Raw genomic sequence first — 26,108 nt, forward strand, 5'->3', positions numbered from 1 at the left:
AAGGGCCCACAGTGACCCCCAAACCCCCGGCTGAATACAAATAGGCCCATTAGGCAACCCACCCAAGATATATGTAAGCCCTAGCTGACCAATGGGCTACTTACACTTGGACACGGGTACCAAAAAAGGAAAATTCCATACATTCCCATATCTCCTCACCTTCCCCATTTAACTACAGCCCCCCACCATTGTCTTGTGGGAGACAGTCTCTCCTTTGCTGTCCTGCCTGCTGCTCCCTTGTGGGGTATTCAGTAAACATCTCTCTCTTTTGTTCTGCCTTGAGTGAATTCTTTTACCACCTATACCCCCAGTTTCCACCCAATGGGGCTGCCCCACATTTGGTGGCCCCCATCCAATTGGAAAACCTCACATCTGAGCTTTGGAATCTTTATAAAATTCAGATAAATCTAATAGATGCAAACAAGTTTGAGAAAGACATTTTAAGATAAATTTCAGTTCTATGTCTCTGATTAAGAAATCTCCTAATTGTAAGGATGCCTTCCTCACTATACCAGCAAGAGATAGAGGACTCTAAATCCCTAGAAACTCTTACCAATGGCTAAGACAAGGACTTAAATCTGCATAACAACTTTACCCTTGTATACTGTGCTTTTCCTGATAACCTTCTGTGACAGACTCCTCACCCTCAACATCTTTGTCTTTAGCTGAAGATAGTTTCAAGGTGATGGCATCAGTCATTTGGGGGAGTTACTCAGTTTTCCTGGGTCTCTCCCATATAAATAAGAGGTATACATGTTATTAAACTTTTTCCTGTTAATCTGTCTTATATCAATTTCATTATTAGACCAAAGACTCTAGACTTAAGGAAGAAGGGAAAACATTTCTGCCCCTACAGTTTTGGCAACCTGTGAAGGGACCATCACGACTCACTCCAGGGATGCTGCAGCTGACAGATTCTGGATTCTGGGACACAAGCTGGCAGAAGTTAAGAATTCTTACCCATCAGTCTCCTGGATCTCTGCATGTAGGGTCTGATGGAAGTGAGAATGGTAAGAGTCCTTATCTAAATTTAGACTAGCAGGAGACAATATTTGTGGAGCTTTTTGGTAAAATTTGGTCCTTAGGTAAAAATTTGTTATGAGCACTCTTGTTTTCTATTGATCCCTTTCCTCTCAGACTTGATAATTGCTTTCTTTTGTCTCTGTCATCTTATACTGTGTCTTTAGAGCTTGGCTTTATGTCAGTGAGAATATTCTGTCTTTAAGTCTGTCAATGGCCAGATGAGAGATCCTTTGAATTGGAAAAACTTCTGTAATTGAATTTTTTTTAAATTTTTTTAAACGTTCATTTATTTTTGAGACAGAGAGACAGAGTATGAATGGGGGAGGGTGAGAGAGGGGGAGACACAGAATCTGAAACAGGCTCCAGGCTCTGAGCTGTCAGCACAGAGCCCGACGCAGGGCTCGAACTCACTGGCCGCGAGATCATGACCTCAGCCGAAGTCGGACGCTCAACCAACTGAGCCACTCAGGTGCCCCGAATTTTTTTTTTTTTAGAAAGCCCTTATCTTAAACAATTGTCTTATTGGTACCTATGGAAAGACCAAATTAAAAAGTGGACACAAAGAAGTGTAACAGCTAGCCCTAAGGATTTCCTTGACAATATGAAAGAACAGAAATTATATTCAGAACGAAAATTAGAGTCCATATCTGTGAGAATGATTCATTTTTAGAAATACCAAATAAAAGTTGTGCTGTCTAGTTAACAAAAGGTTTACAACCTATTGGAAATATGTATGAACCCCCCCCCCCCCCCCCGCCCCCGACCAACAATTGAGTCCCAAGCCCTTAGACACTTCACTTCCTGGTTCTTCCCCACTCCATTTCCATTTCATGGGCTTATTTTTCTCGGGCTTTGCCATGAGCATGCGCCAAAGAACTGAAGTCTCTGTGTCACCTCAAGAATGTACATTTGTTTCAATCAAACTACTTTTTGCCTTACACAGGCATAGGCAATGTCAGGGTAAGGCTATCATCTCTGTAGCACTCAGCCAATGAGGAATCAGGGGAGGGACTTGCACACTAGGAGATAAATTGCCTTTCCAAGTGTGCTTGTCCATCAGACACCCACTCTTGCAAGAACCTTGATTAAAGCCTTGCTTCACTGTGCTCCCAGTATCTGTGTCCCTCCTTTGATTGGGTCAGTGGGCTTATTTGTCACAATATCTAATATAAATTCCACGTTCTTCCACACCCATTTATCTCCAATTCCCTGTTCCTGGACTTCTAGAATATCTTTTGGCTATCTGGGACTCTTGTTTAAATCTTCCCACCTCTCTGCAAGTTTCTACAAAACCAGAAATGTGGCTCTGGCAGCAATTGAAAGTTCACCGGTCACCAACCCTCAGACCTCACCTATTCAACTCAAACTGCTTGTAGTATTGGGACTCTGGAAACAGAATTGTCCTGCACTTAAGAAAAAGGAAAAACTTAAATTACCCTGGACCTCTAATAAGAAGCAAGTATGTCCCAAAAACTCCATCTTGGAGAAAACTTACTTTCTCTATGCCTTTGTGATAGAAGTTTTCTGCCCCCATCTTCTGTAGGACCTAAGAGCCATTCTTTAAAATGCAAACATTGGGGATAAGTTTCTCATCAAAAAAGAAAAGGGAGGTGGATATTTGGAAAATTGGGCAAATGAAATACTAAAGATCCAAGAGGTACCTAAAACAAAAGTCATTAAGGCTGACATAACTCCTACTATTTCCCTCTATCAGTCTTTACCTGAATGCTCACATTTCACTAATTCTTTGTCTGAACTGCCTTTCCACTCTGAAGAGACTATTAAACAGTTACCTTTTAAAACAAAATTACTTGCGACTGGGGGCAATACTCCTCAGCTATCTTCCACTCCTTGGTCAAAGGCTGAATTAAGAGCCATAGTTAAAGAATTTCTTAAACTAAGGGAGAACCCTCAAAAGTTGTTGTAAATGGGTTACTTCCTGTGATTGGTGGAAAGATTAAAAAAGCAGAATATTAGGGGCATCTGGGTGGTTCAGTTGGTTAAGCATCCGACTTCAGCTCAGGTCATGATCTCAAGATTTGTGAGCTTGAGTCCCATGTCAGGCTCTGTGCTGACAGCTCAGAGCCTGAAGCCTGCTTCGGATTCTGTGTCTCCCTCTCTGCCCCTCCTCCCAGTCCTGCTTGCGTGTGTTCTTTCTCTCTCTCAGAAAAATAAACATTAAAAAAATTTTTTAAAAAGCAGAATATTAGATCCACAAAAGTTTTCATAAATGGATTACCTCCTGTGATTTGGTGGGTAGATTAAAGAAATAGAAATTAGATGGGAAGCTATGAGTCTGACTGAATTTGTGAATAAAGCTGATATTCCGTGCTTGACAGGAATTTTTTTTTTAGGGCTTCTCTCCTAAACTAACTATATCCAGAGGGGAAGAAAAACATTCAACATAGTTGGATGGGTGTGACGGTTCTTAGATACCTTGTAGCAATTCTTTGAGGAATTCAAACAGCTGTCCTCCTTTTAAAACATCTAGTCTTTATAGGACCTTAGGTAAGGTTCTAGAAACAATTAAAAGTCCACCAATCCTTTTCACCATTCCCAAAACCTCTGCTATTTATTTCAAAAGGCTTGTAAACATTGGCCTTGGGAAACCAAAGTTCTTCTTAAAGGAGCTTGCATTCCTTCCCTGTGCCTTTGAGATGTAAATGTTCTACAAACTTCAAGGAGGTAATTCTTATCAGAAGAACAAAAGGGGAAAAGGTCATTTGAAATTTAGGCAAATAAAAAATCAATGTCTTCTCCACAAATATTAGTAAAAACAAAAAAATCTTTAGCCATCTGAACAGATAAATTTAACTCATTTCTACTGTTCTTTTAATAGTAAGTTCTACATTTTCATACCTGTCTCATGTCTAAAATTTTAACGTCTCTGTATGTCCGTATATGTATGCTGTAGATTTGTGATATTTTTCTGCCTCCAGATTATATTACCAAAATTAACTTGAAAAATAGCTCTACTTAATTCACATAAAGAAAATTAAACACTTATATAAATTGAATTCTCAGAAATTAACAAAAATGGACCCATATGTTTCTCAAGTTCACATGACTTGGTATAATCTTCGGTAAATAAAAACTAGTTTAAGTTTGTTGGTTTCATTAAAATAGGTATGTCTTTAGATTTATCAACATTGAATATAATGCAGAGATACAAATTTTATTCTGCCTTGGTTTACTAGTCAAATAACTTCATGTTGTATCTCTTACGAAATTTATCAGCAAGGATAACTTAGGGTGATGGCTGGCTGTGTCTAATGTCTCATGAAGCTTTCAGTGGTAGTCTAAACATAATTATTGGAAGCCAGTGATTAAAATAGACATTAGTAGTGGTAAGAGTTTTTAGGTAAACTTTTTAACAGAGATTATGTGTTCTTAAAAACAGTTCCCCAAATATCTTAGGTAAGTTGAAACTTTAAAGTTTTGCTAACTTAAATTCAGAGAAATTCACTGAATATCTAGATCATTTCCAAATAAGATAATATAATTACTAAACATGGGCCTATCTACTTCTGGTTGTTACAGAGGAATTAAAGAACTATTTGGGTCTCTTAGTAAACATGTCTTGTTGCATATTGAAAGACTGTACATTATGGAATGTACTCATAAATTTGGCAATCTAAAGAATGCTGTTGCAACACACAGTTCACAATTGCTTCCTTACTTTTCACTAGAAATTAAGGTTTCTAAGGGTTAGGAATTCTAATTAATAAATGTAACTAAAACTGTTAGAAATAATATGAAAAACATCTCTAAATGCAAGAAAAGTAAGATATGTTTCCAGTAAAAAAAAAAAAAGGAAGAGAAATGCATTTTGTTGAATGAAAATAAAGTGAATATCTCAACATAAAACTGGTTATTTAAAAATGGAAAAGAGGAAAATCAAGACAAAATCTGAAACTTGTAGAAAGTCTGCGGAAAGGAATCTTTAGAAAGGAATTTTATGGATGGACAGGACTGGCTAAGATAAAAATTAATTTAATTGAGTGCATTTTAATATCAAAAGGCAGCTGCTACAATTTTACAAATTGATTCTGTCTCTGGTAAAAGGATAACGTTTTCTTGACTATCTGTGTATTCTTACTAAGAGACTGTGAAAGGTTCTTCTTTACCTTTTAAACTAATCTACATTGAAGGCAAAGATTTTGTGTTTTTATCAAAATAATTCCCTGTGCTTTGTTATTTTTATGATCAGGTTTTTGATTATTTAAATAAACCTAGTCCTCTTGATACAAAGAAAGAAGTTTTGCTGAGAACTATGTAAACTTCTGTATTTGCCTGTGAAGTTTTGGTCTTGTCCCTTAAACAGATAACTAAGTATTATCTCACAGTGACCCATGATCAAGTGGCCAAACGTTTTGATATTCTTGACAAACTTCCCCAAATCAAATTCTAAATGAAGTCTTTCTGACCTGGAAGAAACTCAGATATTTCAGAAGGTCCCTGGAACATTTCAAAAAATGTATTAAGCTAATTAGGCTGATTTGATATGTTAAATTATATGGGAAGTGTTGTCAAATTGAGAGGCTAAGAGAAAAATTACCAGGTGTACTCACAACCGCAAAGAAAAGGACCCCCCCCCCCCCCCCCCACCGGCCATTCCTGAAACCAGCCAGGGCGTGCCTGGTTGTAGTCTGACATAAAGGCGGGAACCAATCAAGTTCTGCTGAATGGTTTAAAATAAAGGCAGGAACCAATCGAGTTCTGCTGAGCATTCAAATTTAAATGTTAACCAAAAACAGCTCTGTAACCTCTAAAAAAGGCCCTAACTTGTTTGTGTGGGGCTATAAAAGAAGCTGTAAGATCCTTACTCGGGGCCTCTTAGCGCCACTGGCAACGAGTGCGCGGAGGACCGGGTTCGAACCTGCAATAAACGACCCTTGAGGCTTGGCTCTGATTCTGGACTCTGGTGCTTTGTTTTCGGGGGGGGGGGGGGGTGTCTCTCGAATCGGGGCATATCAAAATAAGTGATGCTAAACTTTTTTGGTTATATTTGTGTAGATATATGTTATTAATTTAAGTGTACTGGAATTTGCGTGAAATTCCTAAAAATCTGATTTGTCCTGACATAATGTTATCATTTATAATTCGAGTTGTTATCTTGAAATATTATATATCACAGAAATAACCAAATTTCCTTGTTAACTGCATTTTTAAAAAATGTTTATTTATTTGAGAGAGTGTGAGCAGGGAAGGGGCAGAAAGAGGGGGAGACAGAGTCAGTCCCAAGCAGGCTCTGCTCTGTGAGCGCAGAGCCTAACGTGGGGCTCAATCCCATGAACTATGAGATCATGACCTGAGCTGAAACCGAGCCTGAGGCATACCAGAATGAGCCACTCAGGCACCCCTCCTGTCAACTGCATTGTAAGGAACTCTCACCAGATCTTTAACCATGGCCGTTTTTTTAACTCTTTGTCATTTACAGACTTACTGTTTTACACTGAAACTTCTGCAAAAATGTTTGGAAAATGCTTGATCTCCAAGGAGACTCATGGAAAATATTCCAAAATACAAGTTTCTAATACCTTTAAGATCATAAAACTGGATAAGAGTTTCCAGAACATAAGGGGAAAACTGGATTCAAGCAGAACAAAAATTAGTAACATGGGACTTAATGAACTGGTAAGGATGATTATAAGTTTTGTGACTTTGTTTTATTGCTAATTTTTTAAATGTTGTGTTTTTCCAGATTTAAGAAAACTTTTCCTCTTAAGTTAGCAAGGACTTACAGCAATTTGGTAAAATGGACCTGTGTAAACAATTGAAACATCTTTTTCTCCTTAAATGATCCCTCCAGAATTTGGAAACTCTTAGTGAACATTCTTATATTTTCATGGCAATCTATTTTTTTTTTTTTTGGCATAAATTCAATAAGAATCTGTTCTCTTGGTAACATGACATAATTGGAAACAATGAGTATATTACCAAAGTTTTGACTGGAATGTCATATTTTAGAGAGGTATGCATAGACTCAGATTATGACCAGACAGCTTTAAGGAAGAAAGGTGACTTTATGGAGTCAATAAAACTTCTTGAAAAAACATCCTGGTAGCTTGTTTACAGGGTTCCCAGCAGCCATACCAGGTAAGCAAGGATGGTTACTTCCCAGCAGGTGAAGAAACCTCAGGATATTTGAAGGACTTCAAGAAGAGAGAAATTTACCCCAATCTATTGCTATTGCAAGCAATTCCAGTGGCAAATTCTTGGATTGGCATCTTGGCCTTGAGAAGCTTTGGAAAAGTTCATTCTGAAACGCCTTATGAAAAGTTTCAGCAAAACAGATTTAAGAAGAGTCTATACAGTCAACCACTATCTTTGTTGGATTTATGTAAATAATCAGGCCAAGTTTATTGAAACTAGGTTTGTTCTGCAAACAAATTAATCTTAATTTGGCTGTCTTTAGTAGAAATTAAGGTGATTTAAAAGAGAATAATTATGTTTCAATAACACACCTTTGTGAATATTAGATTCTAGGTCTGATTAATTACCTTGAGGGTTTGTTGTTTACCTATAAACTAGATGGAATCCTGAATTCTTCTGGTTTCCTCAAATATCTGGCTATGACTCTCCAAACTAATGTTTCCACTTGGAATCAAACTAGTCACTGAGAACTAAAACTGTCTTTTTCCCCCCACAAAGCTCTGCAAAATGAAGCTAGATCACTTCATATACACTTCAGAGAAACCACCACAATAGCTCATGTTTAGATAATCTTCATGCCTATTGCTGTGTGGGCCACTCAGAAAGTTTACCTAAACAACCAATGACATCACTAGAGATATTCAAACTGCAAAGATGCTTCAGCCCCTACCTCTAGAAATGTCTTCTCTCCACTGGCTGCCTTCAGGATTCAAGATTGATTTTATAGTCTGCTCCAATCATTACCCTCTGTTTTTATTTCACTTCCATAGAAATGCCTTTTTAAATGCCTCATTTCTCACACAAAATAGGCCTAACTTTGGGAGCCCACCTGCAAGACCCACCTGCTGAAATAAGACACAACTGTTTAACTAAACTGACCTATTCTCAGGACTGTGACACTGGTTCTGTGAGATATGAAGCAATCAATCTGTCAGCTTAGCTTCTGGACTATGAAACTTCTCGGGGAATTTTCAAAGGTGTGATAGTAGGGGAACAGAATTTGCCACCCGCAAATATGTCTCTTTGGCATACGAATTACTTTTAGGAAACAACAGACATAGGACAAGTTCTGAGAATCAAGTAGAAGTTACCCTTTTTTAAGAGACACTGGCATGCATAAGGAAAATCTCCATTTGTAAGTGTGTAGGCTTCCTTATACCAGGAAGCGATGGATGAGTCTAAATCTGTAAAAATTCTTCCCAAGGAAGAAGACAAGGGCTTAACTCTGCATAAGAACCTTACCCTTGTTTATTATGCTTTTCCTGATAACCTCCCATAACTGACACTTTGACCTCATCTTCTTTTGTCTTTAGCTGAAGGTGGTATTGAAGGTGATGGTTTTGGCTGTTTTGGGGGGAGTTACTCAGTTTTCTTGGGCCTCTACCATGTATACAGGAGGTATGCATATTATTAAACTTCCGATACTTTTTCTCTTGTTAATCTTTCTTAAATCAATTTCATTATGAGACCAGCCAAAGAACATAGAAGGGAAGAAGGGAAAACTCTTCCACCCCTACACCATCCAGGGACATCCCAAATCTGAAACACATGTCTTTTGGGGATTAAAAAAAAAAAAAAAAAAAAAAAAAAAAAACTTAGACAAATAAAAGGAAATACATGCCACTATAAAACAAGACAGAATTATGAAAATAGTTCTATTTGTCTGTTGGCAACTCTGGCAACACTGAACTTCCCTATTACATAGATATAAAAAGAGGTGTTCTACTATCCACCTGCCTTTGTGGTTTTACTGATGTGCTTCAAGTACATATACGAATGTATAGCCAGGGGTAAGGAAAAGAAATATTATAGATTTTTAGTATTCTCCTGTTGCTATTCACTAGGTGTTATATAACTTAGGACCAGGAATTTATAGAGCTTTAACTTTAAAGAACTGATTTTTAACCACCATTCAATTAAAGTTAGTACAATGACTTTGCATAATACATACATGAAATAATTAGTGAAGATGGTTCTTAATTTAAAGGATGTTAAACAGCTTGTAGACATCTGGTAACAAGCTGAAATGGGTCATTCAAAATTTATCTAACTAAATTAAGGGGGAAAAATGTTTCTCCTCCCAGGTTGGCATGTCACAAGATAACTAAACCGACTTAGTAGGCTTGCCTGGGAATCCTTAGCTGTCAGTGGTGAATATGCAAAGGGCCAGCAAATTAAATCAACCTGCCAAACTGTCAATTTCAAGCCTCATGACTGCATGAAAATAGCATCACTGGAAGAAATCAAGCATTGCCTTCTTTTGGGTTTCCTGGCACCTATTCAAATACTCATGCAGTTGTGGCTAATTTTGCATGCAAATTTCAGTCAATAAGCTCAGAACAAGACCTCCCAAGATATTTCAAAGGATCTGACAGTATTTTTTCTGAATACCAAATCGACAGTAGTTGAAATTCAATCTCCATTTGCTGGTGCTTTACATATGCACAGTGTCCCCACCACAGAGCTAAGTTAATGAGAGCCTTACCTGCTTTCACTCACATCCTCCCAGCCGTCCTTGCTGAGGTTCTCAAACACATTGCTCATAACCTTGATGGAGTGATTGAGAACAGTGTGGTAACGGCCCACAGGGCACTTTTTCTTGGCGGCTTTAAATTTAACCTTGGTAGTGGTTGTCTTACAATCATATTGTCCAGATCTCACTTCCGTGGTGGCCATCTCAGATTTAGCTTTGTCTGCTAATTGCTGCAGTTTCTCCATTGAATTCTTCAGCTCTTCATTTTCATTTCTCAAACCATTAGCTTCTGCCACTTGTCTCCTTAGGGAAGTGACTTCTCTCTCCAGCTCACTGATTTTTACTTGAAGTCCAGCTTTATCTTTTTCTACTTCTTTACTCCCCCTTTGTAGCTGTTCTAGCTCTTTTTCCCTATCCTCTGCATCTTCCTGTTGCTGCTTTAAGAGTGATTGCAGGAAGTCATTTTCTTTCATTAATTTTTTATTCCCTTCTTTTAATTTTCTTGACCTTTTCTCAAAAGATTTTAGCCGACTTTCCAATTCAATGACCTAAACATTAGAGTTTAATTTATTCTTTTAAAAGTCCAAAAACCATAATCTGCTGTATATTTTTTATCATTTCTAATTTATGAAAATAAAATTACACTTAGCACAAGGACAAAATAAATCTAAAGTACTTAATTTCTAAATAATTCTAAGGTGGTGTAGATAAATACATTATAAAATGCAATAATACATCTGTTAAATAAAGGACAGATGGTAAAAGAAGTTAAAATTCTACACAAAGTGACACAGAACTAAGTATGCTAATAAACTTTGCAGTTTTCTGAGATAAGCACTTTATGTAGTCTAATTATTGTGAAAAAATATTTTCAGAGAAAAAAACAATTTATACAAAATCTAAAAATAGATAGAGAAACTTTATTAATAAAATAACAATTTTCTTCAATATCTAACAATCATATGAAAAAAATGGTTACCTAGTTAAAAAAATAATCTACCAAGTCTACTTTATTCTAAGTGAGAAAAATGTAATTTTAGCAGTCATGAGGTCCTTAGTTTATACAATAAGGAAACATTTACCAAAAAAAGTCTAACAACTTAAAATTACAATTATTCCAATATTACATTAATTTATTTCAACAAACAATGTTCATGTTGTAGGACAAAGAAATGAAAACATACAATTTCTGACCTTAAGAAATTTCAAAAACTATTTGGAAAGAAAGGCACATGCGTAAATAAAACTGATTAAGGACAGGATCTAAGTGCCGTAAGTCTGGGCAAAAAGGACAAAGCAATTAATTCTAAGCCATGAATATGAAACTTTCAAAGAGTTGATTTCAGCTTAAATCTTGAAAAACAAATAATCACTATTGTTTGTAAAGTACAGTTTACGGAATGGCTTCATAAACATGATCTCTCTAGATCATCCCAAAACCATGTGAGGTAAGTAGAGCCAACAATTATCTTCCCAGAAGAGGATACAGAGGCTCTGAACACTTAAATAATGCAGAGAGGTAAACATTCTTTGAACTGGGATTCAAATTCAAGATTTTGTGCCCCTCACAGTATTCTACAAGCTATGTCGGGAAGAAGAGTCGCCCAGATACACATGGGAAATGAACAAAGGACTGGAGTCAAGCAAGAAATCTAAATGATTGGGAAACTATATAGACTCATTTTTACTTTTAAAACAATTCTTCAAAGCTGAAAACATATTTGATGTATTGAAAACCAAGGATATAAAATATTCCAGAAATCTGCAAGATGAAAATATGCACATATTTACCACTTTCCAGTTTACTGGATTTAGTTAAGGTGGTGAAGATGTAAGCTGTTTCCTAAACATTACTTTCAGTCATTTCTGATTTACCTGTACTTCTACACCCCCTACTTTTCTTGTGAGGTCGACCTTCTTCATTTAATTCAACAGATTTTACTGATTAGTTATCCTGTCCCAGGACATGGATATTTCCCAACACAATATTAAGAATCTCATCTCATTTAAATTTGCTTTTCTGTAGTATGATACATTCCCTTACTGTTAGATCTATGTCTTTATAGGGCTTACTCTTGACCTGGAGTAGAGGTATATGAAAGAGCTTGCATCAGACTATTGCAGACCTTTGTGCATATATGCAAGAGAAATTCTATTGTTCCTTTTCAATGCAAATACTTCACTGAAGAGCTGGATAAAGTGACAAAAAATACAGTGTTCAAGAACACATGAACTCTGGTTAAAAATCATTTACTTTTTCAAAATCATTGTATGCCAAATTTTATTCTCCATTTAGTAAACACTACTACCAAATAGGGAATATCACCTTTTTACAACCTCTTCAGTTTCTTAGTGGTTTTAATCACTGCAAACAATAGTATAGTTTTCATATATATATTTTAAAATATTTTAACAGGTTAATTCCATGGTGGAGTAAGTAGAATAAACTGTATTTTTTAAAATCTATTTTGTGGAAGTAAGCAATTATACTGTTTTTTAAAAAATTGATTTTGACAGTAGTGATACAAAAATATTAAGAAACAGTATGGTCTTGGGGATATTGAATATTTTCTGTGCTATATCTTACTTCCAGCTCAGGTTACTTTAACCTGGTAAAATATTTAACCTATTTTAAAGTTTCCTTATCTGTGAAATGGGATTAGTAACATCTGTCTTGTAGATTATAAGTATTGAACATGATCATACACCACAATTCCTCATAGACAGTGAGTTCTAAACAGTTTATCATCACCATTACCACCTCATTATTGTCTCTATTATTATTATTAATCATAACAGCTACTTAATAAAATTACTTGAGCTGAAATATAATTACTTGCATTAAATATTGCTGAATTAGATCAAATTAAATCAACTTTGTACTTTTGATTAAAATATGTTATGAACAAATGTAACAAACACCTTAAGTATGAGATTTCAATTCTGGAAATTAGCATTATCTTTTTCTTTTGACTAAAATCCATTTATGTTAGGTACAACTCATGAAAATTTTATATAACACTGGAAAAATGTCTGTTTAAAGTCTGTTACATTTAAAATGTTTAAGTATGTTAACTGCCTAAAGTGAATCTATGTTTACTCATAAGAACTGGTCAAAATTAATCTCATTTAAGTTTAAAATGGAGGACAAATAACAAAACAGAGACACTACTTCCCATAGTCCATAGCACATATTAAAGTGTTGTTCAAAGTACACTCTTAAAATTGTTGTTAACCTGATGTTAAGCCTCCAGAAATAGAAAAGAAAATTTCAATATATATTTGAAAATGAAAGCCTAGGGATTTGTTAAAGGTATTTGATTTTTCTGTAAATCAGCTCAAGTGCATACTTTTCCTCCAGTACTGATCGTTTAAATAATTTACCAGAAAGGTGGTTCCTTTCAAAACTGAAATAAAACACTTGACTTTGTAAAGTGTCTATAATACTTTGCTAGGGCTGCCATAAAAAAATACCATATTGGGTAGCTTAAACCCTAATAATCATTTTAACTTAACTGACTCTTTGAAGACCTCATTTCCAAATATAGTCACATGCTTAGATGCTGGTGATTAGGACTTTGACAGGATAACATTGGTCGGGGGACTCAACTCATACCATAATAGTGTGAAATGTTAATATATTATTAAAAAATCATCTTATATGTTTCATTTCTACTATGTAAGTAAATACCGTTTTCAAGTTGTTACTATCTTTTAATCCTATTTTGAATGAGTTTACAATACATCCTTTTAAAATAAGGAAACCCAACTAAAAATGGTTAAATCATGACTCATACAATTACATTAGGTTAATATAAAAAAAAAGTGGCAAATTATTATGGTCCAATGCAAATAATTCCTGTTGGGTTTTAAAGACTTAAAATGGATTTCTGGATCCACTATGGTAGTAGCCATAGGTGGAAAGAAATAACAGATTTCCTCAGGGTTCCTACCCTAAGATAGTGGTAGATAGTAGCACAGTATTATATAGCCAGAGATAAATTATACAAACCCTAGCAAACAAAAATATTGTTCTGAAACAAAGAAGCTATTCAAACTATATGACATTCCAGTTGATAATGTGTAATTTCAATTATATATTTACCTTAAGATAAATGAATGTGAGCATTTCTTGTTCTGTATGTTATTGTGGTAACCTGATATGTGTTACTCAGTATTGAGATGACAGCCTTTGTTACCTGACATATGGCAAGTGTTAGAAGTATAAGGGATCACATCAACTGTTGTAAATTCCTAGATTTCCTATAAGTCAAGTCACAGATGAAACAAATATAAGTAGCAGCATTAATATTTCTGTTTATATATTTGTGTATTTCCAGCTTTATCTAAGTATCTAGTGTAGCAAATGACAACCAGTTATAGGATGAAAACACTTAAAGAAAATTTTGGGGGTTCCTGAGTGGCTCAGTTGATTAAGCATCCAACTTTGGCTCAGGTCACGATCTCACCATTCGTGAGTTCGAGCCCCACATCGGGTTCTGTGCTGACAGCTCAGAGCTTGAAGCCTGCTTCAGATTCTGTGTCTCCTTCTCTCTCTGCCCCTCCCCCACTCACATTCTGTCTGTCTGTCTCTCTCTCTCTCTCTCAAAACTAAATAAACACTAAAACAAATTTTTAAAGAATATTTTCCTTTATAACAATAACAAAGAGGCTAAAATGCAACCAAGCCAACTTAATGGATCTTGATAATAATGTGTTTATATACAAAAATATGAATTAAGTATAAAATTGTAAAGATCAATGTTAAGATTTTTTTTTTTTTTTTTAATTTTTTTTTTTTTAACGTTTTTTATTTTTTATTTTTGGGACAGAGAGAGACAGAGCATGAACGGGGGAGGGGCAGAGAGAGAGGGAGACACAGAATCGGAAACAGGCTCCAGGCTCCGAGCCATCAGCCCAGAGCCCGACGCGGGGCTCGAACTCACGGACCGCGAGATCGTGACCTGGCTGAAGTCGGACGCTTAACCGACTGCGCCACCCAGGCGCCCCCAATGTTAAGATTTTTAAAGAACGTTTTATTATTAATTACAGACATGATGTAAAGTGACTACAGGGTTTATACAAGTGGGTCTATTAAAGCAGGGAGTGCTATCCAAAATTATATGGTCATAAATTTCTATCTAAAATGAGATGGGTCATGTATATTTTTAAGTTTAAAATTAAATGATAAACATGTTACCATTTTACTTTACCGAAGTTAAAACTATGCTCAGTTTTAATCATTTAAATATTTTAAACCTGTACGCCTTTTGAAGTATAACAGAGTCTCATCATGTTCCATTTTAAAGTTAAATTGCTAAATTATAATTAATAAGCACATATAGTATACATCTTTTTAATTTCCATTGTCATTCTCTTCATTTCATCTTTGAGATATTTTTAATCTATGTCAACAGAAGCACAAGTGTTTGCACATTTATTTCACTAACATTGATTTTTTTAACCCATTTTGGCAAGCCAATGATTTTGAATTATGAATTTAAATTAAGGATGCACACAAGGTTTAAGTTCATGAGCCCTCGTTTTAAACTATAATCCTTTATGTTAAAATTCAGATTTAACTTCCTCAGCTCAATATCTTAAAGATTGCACTACCTTCTGCCATGTCTGCTCCGACATTTCTTTCCCATTCTTCTCTGGAGTACTCTTCTTGACCCCATCATCTTCACCATATCCACAGAGTTGTTCTGGTGGAGAATAAATAATATATTATGGTAACTCATATAATGCTGAAACACTGTCCTGTCATTTTAAGGAAAAAGGTTCTGCTTCCTCAATTATGAATACTCTAGCCTATTTTATTGTCAAGTATTTGGCTAGAAACTAAATGGTGACCTTTTCCAAGATTTTCAGTCACATAATTACGTATCTTTGTAGCGTCTTTTTTTTCCCCCAGTGTAAGATTTTCAAAGGTACAACAGATCTTCAGGTTAACAATGCTATACTTTTATTCCTATTTTCATTCTTTTGTAGACTATTCCCCCTTTGCCTTAAAAGCAGAATTCACTGCCTTCTTATCTACACAGTCACTACTAGTTTTGTTCTCTGGATCTTGTTCCCTGCCAGGAGGATCAGAGTGATTGCTGAACAAAGCAAACAGTACCCGAATTAGGGTGGACTGAAACTGTAACAGCCCCTACCATCCCCTTTTCTTCAGGTAAAAGATCACACAGTAGGCAGAGTAAACCATAAAAATCTAATTTCCAGGAAAACTGTCACTGTATAACACACAGAAACCCAGATAACAGGTGAAGTTGTTTCTATAAATGATTCCTATATACTGACGATGCATTTGACTACCACAACCTTTCAACCAAGCAAAAATGTACAAGCAAGATATCAAAATTAAAGGAAAAAAATAATCATAAAATTTCAGTTAACATTATTAAAATTTAAATACACTAAAACTTATAACAAATGTTTTCTAATCAGATAAATTATTGTGACAAATTTAATATTTTATTATTGAATTATTTTTAGGATACAACATTTCTTAAAGAATTAATAGAAGGGCAAAAAGAATACACAAAGCTAAAAGGATGCATATCTGTGTTAGACTGAGGTGATTTTGCTTTAAAGTATGCTTGGCTGCTGTAGGTCAGTGTAAAACTTTGATTTATCAACAAAGGAAAAAGAAAACAATATTATTCTCCGTAGAGTAGAAATCCTCTTGGTATAAACAGTGACTAACAAGTTTGTTAGAGTGAATTAGGCATTTCTTTTGTCTTTGAAACATGACATATCCAATTAAAACTTCTGTACTCATGAAATAAATAGAACACTATCCTAAGGATAATAAAAGCTAGAATAGGTAGAATTTGCCACCTGGGGAATATGTACCTTTACCTTGATAATAATCTGTTGGTTCCCAAGTTTCTTTTTCTAGTCCCCTAACACCATGGTGCTGAATTCATTTACAACACTCTTTCAGCAATATAGAAATAATATGCAAATACAATTCAGCTGTTCAAGTCATTTAAATATCTGCTATAGTTCTAAGTGAAATATTTACTCTTAAAAATAAGAGGAAAATAGTTCTATGCTCAAAGAGCATAGAATGCTAAAAATAGCTAAATAATTCCAATAAAATAAATGCTGAAGACTGATTTAAAAATGAATTGGATTGCTGCTTTGTGCTCCCGTGTGTGAGCAAAGTCCACTGGTGGACTGGTTGACCATGCTCACGTGTGGTTTTCTGTCAAAAACTTTAGTTTCTCACCTTCACAGGATTTATAGAGTATTCAAATAGCTAGGCCCAGGTGATGGGAAAGAACAAGGAGCCCCCTTTGCCCCTTGATTCTCCTCCCCTTCGAGGATCTCAGGATTTGAGAAATGAACCAAGAGGACCTAGTTAGAAATATGCATTTCTATTTTTGTCCTATGGTAGATGTATGAGCATGTTTCACCTTGCTGGAGATTTATCTTTAATGTTTTAGTTTATAAAATTCATTCTGATTTATATTCTTTCCCAGGAGTTTCTTCCCTCTCCACTTTTTAACGTTTAATACTGTTTATTCATAATTGTTTAAACTTATCCTATCTTCCATGTTTTTCTCTTCTCTTAATTCTCTTAGATTACATTAACAAATTAAATTCTTCTGCAATGTTTTCTCTTTGTAGATTCTTTTAGCTATTTTATCAAATTATTTTTAAAACTTATTATCATTATGAAGGATTGCAGAATATGACTTAAAATATGCCACTTCAGTATAGTGATTCTTTTGAGCAGTAGGTACTTGAAAAACAGCAAATGCTTTTGGTTAATACTTTCATATCACACTATAGTAGATTATTAGTCAGCAAATGCTTACTCCATCATCCTCTACCTTCATGGGTGGAGTACAGATCTCTACTCCACTGATGTTGAGGTTGGCCATATGAATTACTTTGCCTAAAGGAATGTGGGAATAAATAAGAATGTGCCTGTTATAAGCCTAGAACTTAGGTATTTCTGAACCTCTCCCCTTGGAAGCTTCCAGTGTCTGCTTTGAAAAGAACATGCCAGAGAGTCCCTGCCCTGCTCAGCCTGGGCCCAAGACTGAGACATGTGGAATCATGTGAACTCAGTATGCTTCAGACAAACAACAGAACTGCAGCCTGAAGCACATCTGCCCAGCTGATCTGCAGAAACCATAAACAAGAAAAATCCTGTGTATTGTTGCAAGTCATTGAAATTTTGTGGTCATTTATGCCGTAGCAAAAGCTGTCAGGTACAGAAATTGACAACTATAAGTGAATGCTGCTATAATAAAAATCTAAATTATGTGGCATTGACTTGGGGATGGGTAATGGGTGCCAAAGAACATGTTTCAGAAGGCTGAGAAAACGGTGCTTGTGTTATGCAGTGGCCAACATTTGGCAAAATGCCATTTGACAAAACACAGAAGACAAAAAATGTAGCTAATAAATTTATAACAGTAAGTGAGGAATATCCAGGGTAGAATGCTGACAGCATGAGTTGGTTGTTACTGGCTGCACTTGACTAGGTTTCAAGAAAAGAACTGAGCTTTCAAAAAGGAAGCAGCCACAGGCATATAGAAGTGCATACCTTCCATTACTTTCAGGATTGGAAATGAAGGTGTTTCTCACCATATCAAAGGAGCAGCCACTGACACATTGGCAGGATGAAGGCCAAATCTAAGATGTTGATATTGAGACATGGCCTCTGGGTTTGACTGTCATGCCTGTTACTGACAATCTCTGAAAGTAATAATGGGATGCTTAGTACATCCTTTCAGCTGGACAAAGGACTTCTAGGAAGTTTATGGGTAAGGGCCTAAAAAGTCTAAAAGTGCCCCCCAATCCTCCACAGGAACTCATACAGAGAAGACATATGAATTGTTGGTAGCTGTATTTAATAAAATGACTTATTTTAGCCAAAGAATGTGGATAAAAGTCACAACGTGCCAGTTCTAAATCAAGGCTTAAAAGGCTCTGCATGTTTATACTTGTCCTTTTGTGGCCAAGAAGCAGAAATAAACTCCACTTGTAGCCTAAAAAAGAGCTGGACCAGATGAGCTGGACCAGATTGTTTCAGCCAATCCACAGACCCACATAACAACAACAACAAAAAATTATATGTGTGTGTGTGTGTGTGTGTACATGGACTTGCTATAGTTTCTGAGCTTTCACATTTGTTTGTTTCATCCTTTTATTAATAAACAGCTCTTCAGCTTTCAATGAAAAATACCATAAACAGTGGTTTTATGAACATACTCTTGTATTTGTAAAGATTGAGGATTCCTGCTCCAAGCCTAATCCTATAGGTGATTTCTTAGGCCTGAACATAGGTATTATATGCTTTACCTGGCAGGCCCTATGAGGGAAAGCTGCCTCCCCCCCCTCCCCCAACCAGACCTGGCACACAGCCAATAGACTGCGGTCCCTGAAGGGAGTTTATAGTCAAGGGCTCAGTTTCCCCCTGCCAACCACATTCTTATGCATGTCTCTGTTCCTGCCTTGTGTACCTCCACTAGGCCTCCAGGTGAACACCTCCTGACTGGCAGCCCTTTGGCTGAGGCCTTCCTCAAGTGCCTCTGTTGAGATGTCCTTATTTGGTTGCTGGGGTGGGGGGTAACCTTAAAGACATTTTTCTTGCATCTGACTCAATACCCAATACTTTTCTTCTCCCAGCCCTCCCTTCCTTTCTCCCCCAAGACTCAGGTCAATAAAAATGCAGGAGACTTTTGCTCAGAGCTCCTTTGGCTGTAAGACAACCCCTCTGTTTGTGCTGATCCATCTGATCCTCAACTAGCAGGCAGTTCCAGGGGGAAGATGGAACAGAGAGAGTTGATGCTTTCTCCACTTTAGCCTCTTGCTTATATAGTAAGTGATTAAAGGCTTGACTGTTACTTTCATTTGGCTTATTATCTTAAATCAGCTACATAGACACCTGGCAGCTCAGATCTCTCCAGCTTCTAACAGAGATATTGTGGGATTGTAGCAGATTCATTACACTATGAATTGTAATTTTCAGTAAAGAGAAATTTAGTGTGACAGCGGTTAAGGTGCTTGTGCAGGAAGTTAGAGGAGACAGAACTGATTTGAGAGGAAAGGTAATGAGTATTTAAAAATAAAACATGCAAAACTTCTGAAATCTTTATAAAAATAGGCAGGGGAAAACAGGTAGCAGGAAATAAGAAAATACACCTGGTACATGGAGAAAGGTTACTATCCCTATAGATTTGGGATTTTAATCCAGGGAAATATGTTCAATGACAATAAAAGTAAGTACCAGAGACACTAGATTTACCTGTCCATGTGGAACAACTAAAACTAGAGAATAAGAGATGAAAAAAATGGTTCTCAGACATTGGGTGTCTAAGACACTGCAAAGTAGTCAGCCCTAAGGGCAAACAAATGAAGTGAATCCAATCCTTTTTCCCACTTATTGCCTGGAGCACTTCCAGGCTACAGCACAGAAATGGGGCACTAAATGGGTCTGGTATTCTTCCTAAATTGAAGTGACAGATCCCAGAGTCCAGGCAGACCAAGGAAGCTGGACTTTGCAGGATACAGTGCCAAGGAACAGAAATCTGCTCGGACACAGGGAGAGCTCCAAAGGTCTACAGGGGGTCCCCCTCAAGTCTTCAGCTAAGTACAGATCAGCACAGGCGTGTGTGTAAACAGCCCAAAGAAAGAACCACCTAAAAGGATTAAAGGAAATAGTCTCCAAAAGTCACACAGGCCCAAGAATAGTTCATTCTCCCAATAGGAGAGAGTAGAAAAAAAAAAAAAAAAAAAAAAAGACATGTTATGTATTGTTTTAAAAAAGATAAGAATGACAGGTGAATTCTCACTGAAAACACTTTAAGCCAGAAGATAATAGAGTAAATTTTTTTTTAGTATCAAAAGAAAAAAAAAAAAAACCCTGCCAATGCAGAATTCTATACTTACTGAAAAGATCTTTCAAAAATAAAGACAAAATAAAGGTTGCTTTTTCAGGTATAAAAAAGCTGAAAGAAGTCATCACCAGCAGATGTGCGCTATAATAAATATTAAAGGGAGTCCTTTAGGAAAACAGAAAATAATATCAACTGTAAGTCTGGATCTACAGGATTCCCAGGAAGGGAACGAAGAGCAGCAGAAATAGTTCTTAGTAAAGATAAGAACAACCAGACTGGTGACAGCTAAAGCCAGATATTTAAAATCTCTGAGATCACCCCTTGCAGGACAGGAAACACTCTCCAGCAGGTGGAGTGAAATGGACATTTAACAAAATACAGATTTAAGATCCAGTCTGGAAAAAAACACAATTAAAGAAAGAAAAGAACTTGCCAAAAACCTGAATTTAATAAAATACGAGCTCAGAAAAGAAATAATAAGACATCCAAAATTAGTGGGAATTTGAAGAGTTGTAGATTTAATATAAATACTAGAAAGAACAAAGGAAAGAATATACATATAATATATAAACTCTCTCTCTCTCTCTCCATATATATGGGGAGAGGGAGAGGAAAAGTAAGAGAAAAAGTAAGCAAATACAAAGATTACTGACATCCTTGAACTGCAGTATTAAAAATGCAATATGCAAAAACACATTTCCTTGTAATGCAGGAAGATCTTAATTGACAAATAATAAATTACATGGATAATCCAAAAATATGATTTAGAACAAAGTATATCAAGACATCTTCTATTTAAGTTTTGGAACATCAGGTTGAAAAAAGTAAAAATTCAGGCATTCACAAAGCAAAAGGAAGTCATATCCAAAGAAAGGAGTGAGGAACTGGAGGAAGGGCAAACCTGACACCTCTCCATAATATATCTCCACAACAAGCTTTCATTCTAAAAATGAATAATATCTAGAAAGTTCTGAGGGGAAAAAAAGTGTGACATGATACAATTATACCCAGCCAATTTATCCATTGACTGTAAAAACTGTTGAAACATATTTTCAAACATCTAAGCTCTTACAAATATAGCTACTTTGATCCCTTCTTGAAGTTTCAGTTATATCTGGTGAACCAAAAAAATAAATCATAATAAAGAATTCGTGAATAGAAAGACGATGGTTTTAAAACTGTGATGAGTACTGAGCACATTGCATATAAAAATAAGACTTTAAACCTGGGGAAATTATTGTTGCAATATGTTAAATTATAGACTTTGATAAAATTAAAAGTTTATTTAATGAACAAGACTCAAGCTGTGGGGGAAATAAAATAAAATTTTTTGTTTTTATTTCCATTTTTTTAAATGTTTATTTTTGAGAGAGAGAGAACAAGCATTGAGTAGGGAAAGGGCAGAGAGACAGGAGGACATAGGATCCAAGCACCAACAGGGCAGAGCCTGATGTGGGGCTCGAACTCATGAACCATGAGAAAAATAAAATGTATTTTAAAAATAACTTGTTTTCATTTTGCATGACAAGATATTAATTTTTAATATGCCCTGAAATTGAAATACATACTTTAAAAAATACAAAGTAATTCATCTTCAATATTTTTAGGATCTTTCTTTTTAATCTTAGAGGGAAGTTTTAGAAATTAACATCTATTGACGTAATGAAACATTTACCTAAAGTTCAACAGTTCTTTTATGATTATATCTGTTTCTTTTTATTTGGATTGTTCCAAATAAAGTAATACGTAATTATCTTTTTTTTTTTTTTTAAATGTTTATTATTTATCTTTGAGAGAGAGAGACAGAACATAAGCAGGGAAGGAGCAGAGAGAGAGAGGGAGACACAGAATCTGAAGCAGGCTCCAGGCTCCTAGCTGTCAGCACAGAGCCTGATGTAGGGCTTGAACCCACAAACAGTGAGATCACGACCTGAGCTAAAGTCAGACACTCAGCCAATTGAGCCACCCAGATGCCCCTATGTAATTATCTTTTTAAAAAATAGCATACATTATGTTTTTCTGTTTGCACAATTTATCTAACTAGTCTTCTTTATATATAAGTATTAAGAGATATTTGATTTGATAATTATTTAAGATTGAAATTTTGATTTTTAAGTGATGGAATTAAGATGTTTTGTCTTCTTTTATTCTTTCTTATTGCTTGAATATTTATAAGTATGCATACTTTTTCCAGAAACAATAAAGTTATTACTTTTTATAATTTTATTTACTTATTTTGAGACAGAAGGAGAGAGAGAGAGAGAGAGAGAGAGAGAGAGAGAGAGAACGAACAGGGGAATGGCAGAGAGAGGGGGACAGAGAATCCGAAGCAGGCTCCATGTTGACAGCAGAGAGCCTAATGAGGGCCTTGAATTCACAAACTGTGAGATCATGACCTGAGCCGAAGTTGGATGCTTAACCAACTGAGCCACCCAGGCAACCCAATAAAGTTATTTTTAAAAAGTAAACTGAGGATAAAATCTTAGAGAACCCCAAAAGGTAAGGAATAAGTGGAAGGAAATTCCAGTGGAAGAAACAAAGAAAATACAGGGAAGCACAGTATGAAGGTAAAACAAAGGAAAACCAGTGTTTCAGTGGTGTAAAATAGATATCTCAAATGCTGTCTCTGACAAGGCACCAGTGACCTAAGAGCAACTGGAACAACAACAGTAATTGGGACAATAGAAAGATGAGTGGTATATGAAAACCTGTTAAGTATAAATTATTAAATTAATTGTTAATTATAAATTGTCAACACCTAAAAAGTATAGCAGTAACAACAAAGCTGTAGTTAAATTAAACAAGGAGAAATCCTTCATATCAATCTTATTTACGTTTTTTTAATGAGATACCACAGTATGGACTGAAGTCATATAGTAAATACAGTTATCTTGATTTTAACAAAGGAACAATACTTCAACTGGAACAGATACATTTGCTCTTACTAAACAGTTTTAGGCTAGTGGTCAATCAGGTGGCAGATCTGCAGACCTCCAAGTTTCTTTTTAACTCTATTATTTTGATTCCAGGACAACAGAGGAGCACTAAATGAGTTCCAGAAAAATGTAATGTCAAACAAAAATATAAATGAATTATTGAGGATAATAACTCTATATAATCTATAAAACTTTGAACAAACATAAATAGTAAAACTTTACTGATGAACCAAAGAATGAACATCTCTTCTCCTTATCAAATATCTCTTTAGAATTTTTAATGAATTATAAAGCTGACTTTTAGGTGTTCTATTTGATTTTCTTGTGAAAGGTAAAAATGTTAATGACATATCAGAAAGTAAAGCAGTGGAAAGAGGGGGAACAAGGATAAGATTCTTACAAGAAATTGGAAATAAAACATCAAGTACTGGATAATTTAAAAATGCCTGCATTAAATATTTAGTCTTACAAAAAAATGTACCTTCTCTTTTCTCTCCCATACATGTGTTCAATTCTCGTATCGTTGCCTTATCAATAGATATACGTACTTTAAGTTTATCCAATTCTTCTTGAAGATTCATCCTATGAAAATTAACACAATAAATGATTATTTGAAACATGTAAGTTACTGAATAGTGTAGCAAACAGATAAAGGTAGTAAAGATATTTAACAAAATATGAATCAGGCAATAGTAAAAAAAGAAAAATATATCATTATTAATAAATCCTAACAATTAAAATTGAATTTTAATGAGAATCTGGAAAAAATGTTTTAAGTAAGTGATTTTTAAATTTATCTAAATAAACATGCTAAATACTTAAAAACATAGCTGTATTTTTAAAAAATGAGTTACCCAATCATTTTTTTCCTAAGATTTTATTTTTAAGTAATATCTACACCCTATGTGGAGCTCAAACTCACAACCCCAAGATCAAGAGGTGCATGCTCTACTAAGTGAGCCAGCCAGGTAATACACTTTGTACCAAACACTTTTTAACAAACAGATATACTATGCAAATCATAATACAAATATTAATACATACACTGAAAGCAAAGTTAGTACATTTCTAGATGCCAAGAAAAGACAAAGAACTCTTACTAGTAAAATGGAATTGAGCTACCCTGGTGAGAGACTGGATCAAATACCACCCATGGAGACCTCAGACCTTCAGACCTGAATGGAGATGGAAGTTTATGCCCAAGGTCCTTCATGGCTGAGAGACAAAACTGGGCTAACTGTAGTAAGCTTGCAAACAAAAATTTTCTGAGTGAAACACGAATATCTGAGCTTATTTTGTTCCATTAAAACAGGTAAGCCTAGGGGTGCCTGGGTGGCTCAGTTGGTTAAATGTCCAACTCTTCTCTTGATATCGGCTCAGGTCATGACATGAATGACAGTCTACATATCACCCCACCCAATAAAGGAGAATGCACAATAAGGAAAATGAAACAACAGAACAATTTAAAATGAGTTTTTATAAAATTAGAGTTTTGAAAATGTTGATAAAAAGGAAAAAGAGGTGACAAACGTTTATTTTAAAAAACATAACTCATTACAAACTAAGGAATGTGTTAAATAGCACACAAAGCTAATGAAAGCTGATAAAATTATAGGCAACACAAAGAAATAAAAAGGAGGAAAAGAGTAACAATATATAAAGTGTGTTTGAATAAGAAGCCCAAAAAGCATCTAATAGAAATTTTCAAGGAGAGAATTGAGAAAGAGTGAAATTAATATTCAAAATACAATGGCTGAAAATTGAGAGCTGATGAAAAATGTGAATTAGTAGATTAAGAGAGTATCACAAATTTCAAACAATAAATAAAACTATACTCATGGTTAGAAACACAGGAACACTGTAGGATACCAAAGAAAAAGACAATCTTAAAATCAACCATATTGAGAAGAAATGTTAATTAACAACTAAAGAACTTTGGAGTGACAACAGACTTCTCACAGAAACAAACAAAAAAAGCAGAAGAAAAATAAGTAATATTTTCAACGTTCAAAGGCTTACTACTCATAGATCCTAGATGAAAGAACTATTTCCTTTAGGTGGAAAAAGACCCTTCAAAGTCAACATATGAAACAAAATAGGCAGTGATGATTAAAAACATTTGTAAATGTGTACATGGAAGTAAATCTTTATCATGTGAAGCCATCATAACAATAGCTAAGTGAAGGTAGAAATAGAATATGGTAGAACTAAAATCTGAAAAATAAAATGATATAAGATCAAGAGAAGGGTCAGTGTTAAAGTATTTTAAGAACCCTGTACTGTTGGTGAGGATATAAGTACTAATGAACTTTAGTTTGTCAAATAAACAGTGTATAATTTCAGGGCACCTGGGTGGATCAGTTGGTTGAGCGTCCAACTCTTAATTTCAGCTCAGGTCATGATCTCAGGGTTGTGGGATTGAGCCCCAGGTCAGGCTCCAAGCTGAGTGTGGAGCCTGCTTGGGATTTTCTTTTCCTCTGGCCCTTCTCTGTTTGTGCATGCAGGGCTCCCTCTCTCTCCCTCCCTCCCTTCCTCCCTCCCTTCCTCCCTCAAGTAAAATAAATAAATAAATAAAAATTTAAAAATAAAAACCAATTTTTTTAAGAGATATATAATTTCGAGAAAAAGCATTTAAAGAATGGAAGACATAAAATG

At 35.4% G+C, this 26,108-nt stretch overlaps 1 protein-coding gene across 4 annotated transcripts in view; it reads right to left on the reverse strand.

The window, feature by feature from the left end:
- The window catches only part of CNTLN (centlein), a 315,313-nt gene that overhangs the window by 104,525 nt on the left and 184,680 nt on the right, over nt 1–26,108 (reverse strand). For all 4 annotated transcript variants that reach the window (XR_009251688.1, XM_058695263.1, XM_058695264.1 and 1 more), the window contains exons 13-15: nt 23,935–24,035; nt 15,269–15,360; nt 9,665–10,200 (exon numbers count right to left, since the gene is read on the reverse strand). Coding sequence is in view for 3 of the 4 variants with exons in the window: in XM_058695263.1 (XP_058551246.1) it covers nt 9,665–10,200; nt 15,269–15,360; nt 23,935–24,035 (729 nt within the window). In the remaining variant the exon portion in view is untranslated. The remainder of the gene's footprint in view (nt 1–9,664; nt 10,201–15,268; nt 15,361–23,934; nt 24,036–26,108) is intronic.

The sequence above is a fragment of the Neofelis nebulosa genome, chromosome 12, assembly GCF_028018385.1.
Source record: "Neofelis nebulosa isolate mNeoNeb1 chromosome 12, mNeoNeb1.pri, whole genome shotgun sequence".
NCBI classification, from domain to species: Eukaryota; Metazoa; Chordata; class Mammalia; order Carnivora; family Felidae; genus Neofelis; species Neofelis nebulosa.